The sequence below is a fragment of the Dioscorea cayenensis genome, chromosome 14, assembly GCF_009730915.1.
Source record: "Dioscorea cayenensis subsp. rotundata cultivar TDr96_F1 chromosome 14, TDr96_F1_v2_PseudoChromosome.rev07_lg8_w22 25.fasta, whole genome shotgun sequence".
Taxonomy (NCBI): Eukaryota; Viridiplantae; Streptophyta; class Magnoliopsida; order Dioscoreales; family Dioscoreaceae; genus Dioscorea; species Dioscorea cayenensis.
In genome coordinates, this window is record NC_052484.1 from 18,162,940 (window position 1) to 18,176,533 (window position 13,594).

Consider the following 13,594-nt stretch of genomic DNA (forward strand, 5'->3'; position numbering starts at 1 on the left):
TTTGGTTCATAGTTAATACGTATCTTATATATTCGTTTTGATGATTGTCTATGGGTGGAAAAGAACATAGATCTAGAGCTATTGAAATTATAATACTAATGTCAACATAGATGGCAAAAATGTACTCAATTTTAATTATCAGACCCTTTATCCATCAAAATTTAACCTCAACATCAGCATAAAATAAGGGGAAGACGAGCATTTTCTTTTGTTTTGATTATATACACATGTTCCCGCCAAAGATCATATGATAAATAAACCCATTGGTGTAAGATATTAAAAAAAATCCCGACTTTAAATCCCGTTAGAAACCGTATAATAGATCTCTGATGGCAGATGTGAACTTAAAATCCGCACCCCATCATCGCTGGAAGAAAACACAACATGTTCAATTTTCAACCCATATGCACACCCCTAATCATGATGCGCACACACCTAACCATAATTGTTATATTTGTCAAAAACACATATATATATATATATGCACACACTCATGCCCTCTATCCTGTACCCTTTCTTTGCCTTTCTTCCCCATAAAACCATAATAGAGCTAATTCGCCCATACAATGCACTCTTCCCCAACATTAATGTTGGGAAAAAATAAAAAAGACAAACACATAACCGAAGCAACAAGTCTAAATAAAAAAATGAGAGCTAACTCATAATAATTTGGTTGCTGTGGTTGTGCTGAAGATATCAAACGAGGGTAAAAAATTGATGCTAACTCAAACAATCTGCTCATGCCAAGGATGACCGAAACGGGTTGAATAAAACTGGTCGAGAAGGGCACTAAACAGGTCAAGGATGATCAAAAGTTGAAGCTGCTCCAGTCAATAGTTTTCCAATCATTTCCTTATATTTCCACATTGCACAACAAGCTCTGGAACTTCCTTCATTTTTGAAGCCAACAAAAGTCCATTCGATAGATTAAACTGAATCAAAATAGACTCTTGTTTGTATTTCCAGCCAGGAGTAGACTAAGAAATGGATCATCAGGATTTGCAGCATTCTCTGGCTGCATCTCTGATTTCATTTTCTTGTTTGATGCGCAGTCATCGGCTACAGAGGGTGCTGATTTCCCTACTGAAATAAATGCTACTTTTCGTGATTCATTTTGTGATTGCAGAGGTTTCAAACCTGCGAATGAGCTAATGGTTCCACTTGCATTTGCTGTGGCTGCCAAATCAATGCTGGGAAGCTCTTGGTGTACATGGTATGCATCATTTGAACAATCATCAGATGCGAATTCTTGATTTGGTGAAGGCAAATCATTTGGCATCAGGGTTCTTGGTGATCTTCAAGTTGGGGGTCATGTTCAATGCCTTGAACTGCACTTGAGTGGAGGAATAGAACATGAGCAAGCATTACTAGCAAATGCATCGAAGAAGGGAAAAAAAACAATGGAAACATGAGAACCAACAAATATACATGAATGCAGATTACGCAAACCAGGTTTAATGGCCATGCTTAGGGAAATTTAATAAAATCGAGTAAATATGTTCAGTTGTTTTATTAAAGATGGGCACATCCAATAACCTTAAACCATGACAGAATCTCCAACAGAAGACTCCCCATAAGTTGATGACATTTTCCAGGAGGTTGAAAATATCCTCGACAAAAAGCATCAAACATTTTATTCACATAAAAACATTAAACTTGATAAAAGTATAGTTTACCTTCATCAAAGAGATCCATAATTTCATACTGAATGGACTGGGCAGGGGGCAGTGGTGATTGATCTTTCATGAAACTAGGATCCTTCTTCTCAATCAAAACAAACTTGTCTTCCTTCCAAACGCATTCTAGTATTTGATCATGAACATGTGAGGGATAGAACTCCCTGAATACCTTCACCAGCAAAAGAACATGCATTGTACAGTGATCAGATGAGAGCCACGATTTCTTACTTTGCAGATAAGCCCAATTACAAGAAATAATAATCATACTTAACAAGTGCCCACGTTCACCAAAGATTCCCTTTGGAATATATATATGTGTGTACATATGCATGCATGCGTGTGTGTATGCGGCGTGTGCGTGTGCTTGTGGATATATATATATAAAAAGTTTTGAAAACAAACCTCAAGTCCTTCCTGGGTAAGCTTTACATCATGCTTCTTTTGAGAAAGAGATGAGACCTTGTTGAAAACCACAACTATATCAAGTAAAATCTGTTAAAAGCAAAGACAAACTTGAGAAGATAAGATATCAAAAAGAAAGGAACAACAAAAGTGCACAATTGCATGTAAAGTTAAACGATATGAGCCAATCACAAGCTCGTTCGCCTTTAATTAAAGCGAACTAAACTACAAAAGTAACCGATCAACCTAAGTTCAAAGCTGATAACATAAACATCACCCTTATTCATAATTGGGAGAACTTAGTTAATGCTACAACTCCAATTCTTCATAATGGCTATGATGTGCCCAAATGGAACTTTGGGGGCATGCACAAGGACAGCCTTCTCCACGACTAATTAGTATACTTAAGGATATTGCACGTCCAGAACCAGAAGATCCTTTTGGCATAATCATACTCTTCAATTCTCAAATACATTCACTTACAATAATCTGAGAGCATGATTAAAAAATCAAAATAGTTAACTTTATCACCAAAAAAATATAGGAAAATTTATGCGGGTTTCAAGCTTTTATCCCTTAATCAATCTTACATCCATGTTAATTATGAATTACAGAAATTATTTTTTGACGAAATGGGGAAATAAACTCTCATATGACAACTAATCTCTCTCATGCGCTATACTCATATAGACTCTCACATGACAATTAAACTCTCTCATATGCTATGCTAATAAGTTTAATTGTCATAGCACCATAGCAAAAAATAAAGAATGAGCATACTCAAAAAGAACCAACAGCCATATGATTTGAAGTTCATGAATTAGATGATTAGTAAATGGGACAGGCCTGGACCTAACATGAATCAGGTGAAAATAGTAGCAGGAAAAGATTACTATATTATGTGTGATGATCTAATAGAAATCTCACAAACACAGCCAGATCATCATATAGAATTCACTGTTAAAGGTGTTCATGTCGTTATATATTCAAGTAGGCTTCGTTCAGTAATACTTACTTGTTGAACAAGAACTCGGAGACGAGCAAGCAGAGCTAATATTGTCACTGAAAACCCAGTAAAAAATGATTTCGCAAGCAAGAATGATATCTGACTGAAAAGAATGAAGGATAATCTTTAATATCTTATTTGTCAGATTCTTTCCCGCAATATTTACAGCTTTAAAACAGGATCAAGGAACTGATAGTTAATGTTTGCAAGATAGAAACAGAAATCACTTCCCACACTCTCACACACCTACTTAATTAAGACATCCATATGACACTAAAGGTTCATAAGAAATGGCATAATAAGAGCCAGAAAAAAAAAATCAAAAAGGGAAAGAAGTCAAGGCATGAGAAAGTAAAGTTTTATACAGCCAAGAATGTGTTTTTAGACGCTCAAAGATTTAAAATTTGGCACTCATTGAATTTCCAGGTAAAACTATGGTTTCCCTTGGCGATTGTAAATTAATCACAGCCATATGACGTGTTAAGGTATGCCAGATATGATATCAACTGACGCAAATGGAAAACTCCAAAAATCATATATATCATTAAAAGATAAGTCCTTAAACTTATAACTATAAAAAAGACAAAACTAAAGAAAAACAGTAGAGAGCTTGACAAATACTATTGAAGCTAAATTCTCAAATATCATAAATATATCAGTAAATTGTGCTTATCCAGAAACAGGATCCTCTACAATTAATCCATAGGAAAAAAACATTTGTAATTTTCTCTACAATCCTGTTAGGGATCAGATTGGTTGGACAGTAGAACTGCATGTGTATATGTGTTTGGTTACTTCCACAAAATCACAAAAAAAAATTTGGGAAAAGCTTCCTCAGGGATAACCTGCTGTAACACATGAAAATGGAGGATTTATGAAGATGCCAACAAATAGATTAGACAAAAGCTTCTACTTGGTGTTTAGACATAAATATCCATATATGTGAACACGCAGCTCTACATAAAGGCACGCAGCTGAAAACAATTTGCCTCACTAGAATAGATATGGATTGGTCCAACATGAAATAAATTTGAGAGGCATGAAAGATGGATAGTCATAAATAAGCAAAAAAATAAAAAAATAAAAAAATAATTAAAAAACATAATAGAAGGATACATAGATGCCTTCAGTATTGGTTCAGCCATCTGCACACGAGAAAGCAGCAGATCATGACAATTTGGAGGGTTGAGGATGAGGTAAAAATCTTTTACAGAAAGAGTATTTACAGCCAATATATAATGAAAAGTCCAGGTTATTCCATAGTGCCTAAGGATTTAAAATAGGTAGATCAGTAGTTTGCTTTTCTTAGATATATTATACTTCTATTAAAAGACATTTAATCCGCATTGCAAAGGTACAATGTTGATAACTTGTTCGCAATCTTGTCTAGATGGCTCAATAAGTTACCACAGGGAACCAAATAAGTATATTCAGCAATCATTCAATAATGGTACCTCTATGTCAAGAGAAAATACATAAAATATAAGAATAAACATGATTAATCCCATTGCATGTTCTGCATAGTGATGCAAATGCAACATCAGAATTGAATACATAGTATAAAAAAGGAAGGGAGACAACTGCTAAATGATAATAGGGTGATTTAGAAAATGGTGAATTGGGTAAAGTTGTCAAACGCCATCTTAGGCACAGGCTAATTCTTTGCATTAGCTAATGAAGTTGGTAAATCATTCATTGACATAGAAACTTGTCCAGAGGGCCAGGTCATACTGAAGATTCTATAGAACTTACAAGGGATAACCTCAAGAAAGAATGAAAAGCAACCACATCACTCTTAACCTATTTTCTTTACTTCATTTGATATAGAGCATAAACTATGAATTAATTTAAGTAAGAAATTGCAAGAAACAATATTTAATATTGTTTCATTGACACCCATAACCAAAACAATATGGAGGTAAATCTTACAACGACAAGAACTGGACTAATGAATGGATATGTAGATCAAAATACAATTCAGAGAAGTTTAATATGCACCTGTGATAGTAGACGTGCAATTCCAAGAAGTCGCTCCAGATAGTTATACTTTCCACAGGGACTTTTTTTATTTACTCTACAAAAAATAATTAAGTGATGAGAACTTAGGAAAACTAAATATAGCATTGCAATTCAAAAGATCAATCAACAATGACTTTTCAATAAGTAACAAAACACATAAGAACAAAGCATATGCCACTGCAGGAAGAAAGAGTTAAACCACTCAGAATGCTCACCAGGATTATAGTTCTTCTGTCTAACAATTCACAACTTCTGAAGATAACATCACAGAGGTTCCCATCAGGACTATATATTTAGACTACAAATCTTAAATTATATTTTAGGACAATAAAATATCACAAATGCATCTTTCCTAGTACCATTGTCTGATGGCATATCAATCATCCTCCAGGACGTCAGTGGCCACATACCTAAGCAACTTATGCACCAAAGCATCATCAAATCTAAACTAGTGTCTATGCCGATCAAAGTGTGCATTGCATCAGATCCATCACATCTCAGTTGATTTACAATAAATTCCTTAATATGGATTATAGTGTATTTGCACAATTAAATTAAAATATCTACTTCTAATTAGCAACACCAAAATTCAGGAAAAAAGAACAGCCACCTGCTAATAAAGAAAGCCTTCTGGGCAGGTTTTTTCCCATCAATGATAGGAAACAATACACTCAATACATCACCCAGCATAGCAGAGTTCAGAAGATTGACATCCCTTCTCACCTGCAAATCAGACACAACCAAGCTTGTACTGAAATTACCAATCAAAAAGCAAAAAAACAATAACAAGTAACAAAAGCAAACCTTGAGAAGTGATTTAAAGTATGGGCATCGGCGATGCTGATTCTTGTTCTTGTATACGATCCTTTCCAGGATCCCAGACTCAGTCTGGAGCTGACGGAGAAGCACTCTCAGCCTCTCCTCTATAACAGAGAAATCCGAGAGCTCCATAGCTGGAAATTGATAGAGATTTGAAGCAAATCCGATCCAATCGGAAAAAAATTTTGAATTTACTCTTCGTCCAAGAAATCAGCAAGGAATCCACTGAAGAACACCCAAAACCGTCGTATGATCCCGCCGGAGCTCAGGGGAGATGAGCAACTCTAGGGTTTCGTCGAAGAGAGAGAGGCGAAGGGAAAGGAGGCGCGGCAAATGAATTCGAGATAACTTTATAAAAAAATTGGAAATTTTTACGATAATCCCCTTCAAATTTTGATATTCTTAGAAACTTCTCTCAAGGGAGTATTTTATAAATTTTGTTATTTGCGAATGTTATGTAACTGTAAATAATAAAAGAAAGGCAATAAGTTTTCTGGGGACGTCCTCAGAAAAATATCCCCACAGCAACCGTTAAATCATCATCTAATAACTGTTGTTTCATTTCTAACTCCAGAAATAGAATTAGTGATACTAATCTCATTTCTAGGATTAGTTTTGTAATAAAATAACAATTGTTACATCATCATCTAACAGTTGTTGTAGATGTCCCTAAATTACAGGTCCTCTAATAAAAACAATATATATATATATATAATAAAATCGTATGTATTTAAAAAAATATATTTAAAATTAGTTGTGTTTCAACAGATATATTGATTGCAAGTGTGTTTTTTAAATTATCAAATAAATTACTTTATAAAATATAAGGAAAAAATGAGATCCTTACAATAAAATCGATTTTATTATTTTATAAATATGGTAAAATATTTATTGAAATATATTATTTTTTCATATAACCTTCAATGTGTTGGCTTAAAAAATTTAAAGGTGATTAAAAAATACTAAGATACTGGTTTCTATATTTTTGCTTTAATTTCTTTCCCACACTTCTCTCTATATATGGATAATATATACATAAAAGCATCAGTTATTTTTTTTAAGTAAATCACTAAACATTGATTAAATATTATTTAAATCATTAAATTTTGATTTGTTTCAAAATGCTCATTAAACTTACTAATCTTACCCGCTGGATTAGCATCTTCATTAACTAACATGGAAGTTGGAAAAAACCGAATCAGCACACCGGTGGAGGCTTCCAAATCAGTTAATGAAAATATTAATCCAACTGATGACTTGCCAATAAAATGATTAGTAATTTTAGTGAAGCATTTCAAAATAAATTAAAATTCAGTTATCAAAATGATATTTACCCAAAGTTCAGTGATTTACCAAAAACAATTCACCGTCCATCTTTAAAGTATATATATAAAACAAAATCCAAAATATATACATATATAATGAATGCCTTCAAGCTTATGAATGTTAGATATGTATGCATTTGAATGTATAGGTAGGAAACACACACTCTTTGCTTTAACTTAAGATGTGAATCACTCTTGTAAGTATTGTTACATTATATTCATATTTAATCATATGTTAAACACATCATGATTCATATATGTGAATCCCTCTTTTTTAAGTATTATTACATTATAATCATATTTAATATGTTTTAAAAACATCACACACACAGATATATATATATATATATATATATCAAGATTCATTTATAAACATCAACAGTTAAAGAAAAGAGTAGATATAAAGAGAGACAGACAGAAAAGCAAGTTAACAGATGTGCAAACAGTAGAATTAATAATTCCTAAACCCTGTCCTTGCATTGAAATGGATTAGGTGAGTTGCTATTAGTTTTAACAGTGAGAGGAGATGCAAATTGAGTTGGACGATTGTGATAGATTGTGTTATTACTAAGAGCATGAACAGAAGTATGAATAAGTATTGTTCTTAACATTGTTGAAATATTTCTGTGTAAATCACGGTTGATACGAATGGATGAATCCAACAGCTACCAAGTGAGTGTTAGTATAATTGATATCTGCGGATATCCTAGTAAACTGACCCTCTATATATATATATATATATAGAGAGAGAGAGAGGACTTGTTAACTAAGAACATTTATAGATTTGAAAATCTATGAACGTTTATCATGACCGTTGAAAATGAATCCAACACTTTTAATCATTTTCACTACTGTGACATAAAATTTTCATTTAGTGTCAATGTGTTTAATTTAAATTGTTCAATTATAATTTTTACAATAATTCAATCAATCACAGCCGTTAAATTTGACTTCCACTAACGCTACTGTTTAACTAAAAACCCAATAAACAACAACATACATACCCACCCGTTGGCGACTTGGCTGTCAGTACAACCTATTTTAACATAATATAAAGAGCAGCACCTCTTCAAAAAGTTAAATAATAATAATCATAACAATAATAATAATTAAAAAAAAAACCAACTTGAAAAAGGTCACCATTGTGAAGAACAGAAGAAATAAATAAGAGTAGCAGCACCAGCATTGAATGAAAAGAGAACAAAAGAGCAATTCTAAAATATGAGAAAAAAACAAAAGAGAAAACTATGGGTGATAATATTGTCTCAAGAGAAGTTTGACTTTCATACTTTAGTCAATATTTCATCAAAATTTTATTTGAGGATTTTTTTTTTAAGGGAATTTTTTTATAAAAATTACAAATTACAAATTAAAAAGGTGGTATGAAAGGCCCACTTCTATGGAACAAATACATTGGAGTAGGGAACTTCCAGCCCACTACCAACACCTCTAAATTGAAATGTCAAATTATTCTAAAAAATATTTTAAAATAATAATCAACAACATTAAAGACAATGATGGGAAGTTGAGTGCAAATTTCTTTTTATTAGTGTGAAAGACCAAATAAAAATAAAAAACGTTTCCTTGACTTTGAAAAAAATGAGTTTTCTCATTAGTTTATAACTTTATATCATCAATGGATCTTTCAAAAACGCCTTTCAAAATAAATAAATAACTAACAAAACTTTAGCCACCATTAATTAGCACGTTGTTCTCATTAGTAAATTCCCAATTTATAAATAAAAATAAATAAATAAACAATGTGAAAATAATAATTTAATTCTTAACTAGTCCTGTAGAAATATATGAAAATATTATTATAATAATGACAATCAAAGTCTAGGGAGAAAACATATCTATATCACTGCCTTCAAAGTATTAAGCTCACACTTCACAACCTGAAGAATGTTACAACATTGGAAGCAAATTTCACACAATGGTTATATTCAATGACACAGTTTCAAAAGATTCAGATATGATGCACAAAACTGCAAGCCTTCAGAACTTCATTGTTGCCGGTAAATATTCAATGTCGGTACAACATCGATGAAGAAGATGATTGAAAGAAATCGAGTTGACACAAGTTGCTTGTATGAGCAAACTTTTTATATCATTCCACATCAGACGAAGAAATTTCCTACTTAACAGTAGGATTTTGGTACGACAAACCTCGGAAATTTGAGAATTTAAGTATATAAATGTTTCTTCGACGTCTTTGCTCATATCAAGCATGAGACATGAGAGAAAAATGACGAGCCAATCTGGTGTGGAAAATTATTGAACAGGAAAGAACCCGAGAAAGAAATCATCCTGTTGTAGTATGGTTTGAAATGGCTTGCAGGAACATCATCTTGGCTTTGGTTTCTGTAGAAAATCGGCCCAAAAGAGCCATTGTTGCAGTGGTACAGCCCACTTTTTCGATCCCTCGGGATATCATACAAGTGTGACTTGCTTCAACAACAACCATCACACCGGAGCCAAGGACAGAATACACTGTTTCTGCTATCTGCCTTGTGAGCCTCTCTTGCACTTGAAGCTTGACGCTGTAAAAATGAACCAGTGATTGCAATATGCACCTCTGTATGACTTCACCTTCGTTCGAACTGAAGTAGCCGACATGGACTACACCATGAAAAGGAAGAAGATGGTGCTCGCATTGCGAACAGAAGGGTAGGCTCAGTTCAGTGTGCATCTCATTCTGCTCTGCACCAGCAACCCCGTTTGTTGTTTTCATATGCAAGCTGTTTCTGCTAAGCTCCATTTCAAAGCTCGATTTCTTGAAATTTGTTAGCCAATGGATAAATCGTGAAGGAGTGCCCATGAGCTCTTTCCGAGATGGATCTTCACCAAGAGCCTCAATGATTGAAGTTACTGCATCAACCATGGAAGTTTGAATTACTCCAAACTTGGGAGAAGATTTAACATTAGTCAGGTTCCTTCCGTTGCATGGTAAGATGTCAAGAGATCTTAACGGGCACCAGGATTGCGCGAGAGAGTGGTATGGGTCAGTCTCCTCCATGTGTATACCTTTGAACTTGAGAAGAGCCAAAAAATCATCCCAGAAAGGATGATCTTCATTCTTAAAGACCCCCGAACTAGAGAAAACAGAAGCATTGACCCACCCTTGCATATCCAGTTTCGAAGAAATTTTTAAGTAGGCCTTGCAATTTAATGTTTCAGGCAACTGAATGTGCGAACACTGAAGAGCAACAGCAATACCAGCAGGGTTGATGCTACTCTGCAAAGCCGAAGAAATTTCATCGGCCAGCCTCTGTGGTTCTTGAAGCCTCCGGGCAAAGACATCAGCTACCCTCGACAGCTTGCTTAAGCCCACAACACGCTGCCCTGATGGAATATATCCAACATGGCATCGAATACTGAAAGGGAGCAAGCAAGACTCACAGTATGAGAACATATCGATGTCCCGCACAACCACAAGCCCACCAACTCCTCCAGCACATCCTGTGGCATTCTCTAGACCAGCTTCAGGAAACAAAGCACCTTGTACAATGTCATTCACTTTAAGTTTGTAACCTGACAATGATATTCCCAAATCAACTCTGTTATCAGAGCCAAATGTACAATTAGATAGACATCCTTCAAATTGAAAATGATGATTATTATCAAAGCCATCCCACAAATTTTTTCAAAGAATAAATGACATCGTAACTAAAATTAGCAGCAACTAATTTAAAGTTTTCAAGCAAAATTAATAATGCAAGGAGAACTTGGGTCATGGAAAGGCTACTCCTTTTGAGCAATTCAAGAATCAGAATCAACAAGCAGACAAAATGAGAAAGACCACTAGTTTGCAAATGCTAAATTGATCACAAACTACATAAAAAAGACAGCTATCCTCACTAACTACATTGCCCAAATACAAAAAAGACAAAGAGAGAGCTAAACTAGTTCCCAAAACCAACTTGATGACGCCTAAGAAAACATCAGCCAAATTCCCACCAACTTTGGAAGAACAAGCTAAAAATCATCCCTTTCTCTGATAAAGCAAATCAAAATGGATTTTTTTTAATCCAATAACAGAATAAGAATTATTACAACAATCAGATAAATCTCTCTTTTTTCCCCTGTTTGGGTGCAGCATCTCTGAGATCAGAACTAAATTACTTTTTCCTCAAAAAAACAAAAGAAGAGATTTTGATATCACCAATCAAATCAAACAGAAAAACCCCCAAAACAAAGGGCATGCACGCAATCCCTTTCCCAATAGACTCCTATTCAACACAAAAACACACACAGATCAAAGAGGAAACAAACCTCGAGTACCATCCAAAAAGGCTTTGGCAACACGAAGAGGGGTCTTCTTCAATCCCTCTCTCCCCGAATCCTCCCCAAGGCCATGCAGCAGCACCTTCACAGCATCCTCAATCTCACGAGTGGACAACATCTCAGACCCAGATCCAGGCACCAAACCGACGGCGCAGTGAAGCTCCTCATCAAGATGCGCATCATCCAGAGCTCCCATGGCCTCCAACGCCGCCGAGGAAGCGAACCCTAGAGGAGAAAATGGAAGGAGCGCGCAGCTGATAAGGGATCGAAGGCGCAGAAGCCAACGGTGGGACGGAGTTGTTCCTTGCGCTGTGTGGCTTGGGCTCGCTCCAACCCCCGTTCATTATTTATATTATTATAACATTCTCGCCTTTTTCACATTTACCACCCTATAAAATTTATATTTATATGTTCACATCCTATTTAATCTTTTGTCAATATAATTTGTCCTTAGAAAATTCTTCTATTTTAACATTTGAATAATATAAGTCTCTCTCAAAAAGCTCCTAATAATAAATTATATTAGAAGAAAAGGACTTATATTTCTCAAATATTTAATATGAGAAACCTCCTAATAATAAATTATATTAGAAGAAAAGATTTATATTTTTTAAATATTAAAATAGAGGGATCTAAAGATAAATTATATTAGAGGGACAAATAAATTAATTATATTAGAAAGGCTGAATAGGATATTCTACCTAAAAACATAAATTCTGTGATCTGATTTTATTTGTTAAATACACCATCTCGCTCATTATTTATATTATAATAAAATTTTTTTTTCTTTTTTTATGTATATGATTATATAAAATTATATTCACATGTTTATATCCTAAATGAATTAATAATTTTAACCCTGTCAAAGTGATCATAAATATGTGATAATGTTCATTATTTATATTATAATATTCTTGTATTTTCATATATATGATCATATAAATTTATATTTACTTGTATACATCTTTAAAAATAATAAATACTGCATGATTTGATTTGTTAAATAAATTGATAATTTTATCTCTATCAAATATAGAAGATTTTTAATTTTTTTATTAAACAGAGAAATCACGTATCTTATTTGGCAAATGTGTGAAATTTTTTTTTTTTTGGTAAATTATTCATTAAATTTTTTATAAGTTTGATATTGTAAAAATATGTATATAATTTTTATACAAAATATATTTAGTAGTCAAATACCTATTATTCTTAATAATTTTTTCAAGTTTCACCTTGTAAAAATATGTATATAATTGCCCTAGCATTAGCAACATGTTATGTAGTGAGTTGTCAATTTTATAATAAAAAAATATATATATATATTTGGTATCATACCAACATGGATACCTTTTAATTACATATACACGGTTATTTGAATTTATAAATAAATCCTTTTATATTTAATTTTTCATTAAATTTAACGATTTAAAATATTTAAGCAAGTGGAATAGTATCAACTTGACTGTTGCTACAGTACCACACGAATAATTGCTATAATATGCCGTTTGCTACAATATCATCATGTGTTACAACCCGTCAATTGCTATACTATGCATCCATTATTTTAAAGTATTCATAACAATAATTAACTTTTTGAAATTTCAAGGATGAACAAACAATGGAACACGTGGCATAATCAGTGGATTAAAAATGAAAATTTTTCTTTATTTATACAAGTGTATATATATAATTTTAAGCTTTTATATATATATATATATACACACACATGAGTAATGTTATATAGAGTGAAAAACCACACGAACCAACACACCACTGATGTGGCTGGTGATATGGAAAATATTTTTTTTATTTAATTAAAAAAATATTGATAAAGTAAAAGTATGACACAGGTCGGCCCTAGTTTGTGTCTTTCTCTTCAAAGCCAAATGAGAGAGCACAGACATAAACTAGGGCACAGGTCGGTGGTGCACAAAAGAGAGAGCGGCAGTTGGATCAGTGGTGCACGAAATCAGTGGTGTACGAGAAGCCGTGGCCTGAATGGGGGCTGGGAGTGGGGGAGGAAGCAGCGGCCGGGACGGGACCAGGAGCATGGGAGA

At 33.6% G+C, this 13,594-nt stretch overlaps 2 protein-coding genes across 3 annotated transcripts; both read right to left on the reverse strand.

Moving 5' to 3' along the window:
• Positions 1 to 293: 293 nt before the first annotated feature.
• On the reverse strand, positions 294 to 6,234 carry LOC120276341. Of its 2 annotated transcripts, XM_039283065.1 has the most exons (9): positions 6,121 to 6,234; positions 5,911 to 6,059; positions 5,717 to 5,829; positions 5,086 to 5,161; positions 4,204 to 4,232; positions 3,097 to 3,190; positions 2,082 to 2,171; positions 1,677 to 1,848; positions 294 to 1,328 (listed from the first exon to the last, which is right to left on the reverse strand). In XM_039283065.1, exons 2-9 carry the CDS (start codon positions 6,055 to 6,057, stop codon positions 1,279 to 1,281), a joined length of 771 nt encoding a protein of 256 aa, XP_039138999.1. In that variant the 5' UTR covers positions 6,058 to 6,059; positions 6,121 to 6,234; the 3' UTR covers positions 294 to 1,278. The 2 variants fall into 2 exon arrangements, with proteins under 2 accessions (XP_039138999.1, XP_039138998.1); XM_039283064.1 differs by having other exon boundaries at positions 5,911 to 6,234.
• Positions 6,235 to 9,090: 2,856 nt separating this feature from the next.
• Positions 9,091 to 11,875, reverse strand: LOC120275736 (GTP cyclohydrolase 1). Its single transcript, XM_039282421.1, has 2 exons — positions 11,526 to 11,875; positions 9,091 to 10,784 (listed from the first exon to the last, which is right to left on the reverse strand). Exons 1-2 carry the CDS (start codon positions 11,731 to 11,733, stop codon positions 9,556 to 9,558), a joined length of 1,437 nt encoding a protein of 478 aa, XP_039138355.1. The 5' UTR covers positions 11,734 to 11,875; the 3' UTR covers positions 9,091 to 9,555.
• Positions 11,876 to 13,594: the final 1,719 nt, after the last annotated feature.

Excerpts from the sequence above, each read along its gene's own strand:
- LOC120275736 (XM_039282421.1), bottom strand. The coding sequence starts at position 11,733 with ATGGGAGCTCTGGATGATGCGCATCTTGATGAGGAGCTTCACTGCGCC. Across the intron at positions 10,785-11,525 it reads CTTTTTGGATGGTACTCGAG|GTTACAAACTTAAAGTGAAT; the intron begins GTTTGTTTCCTC and ends TATCATTGTCAG.
- LOC120276341 (XM_039283065.1), bottom strand. The coding sequence starts at position 6,057 with ATGGAGCTCTCGGATTTCTCTGTTATAGAGGAGAGGCTGAGAGTGCTT. Across the intron at positions 3,191-4,203 it reads CCAATACTGAAGGCATCTAT|TCAGATATCATTCTTGCTTG; the intron begins GTATCCTTCTAT and ends CATTCTTTTCAG. Across the intron at positions 2,172-3,096 it reads TCCGAGTTCTTGTTCAACAA|ATTTTACTTGATATAGTTGT; the intron begins GTAAGTATTACT and ends TGCTTTTAACAG.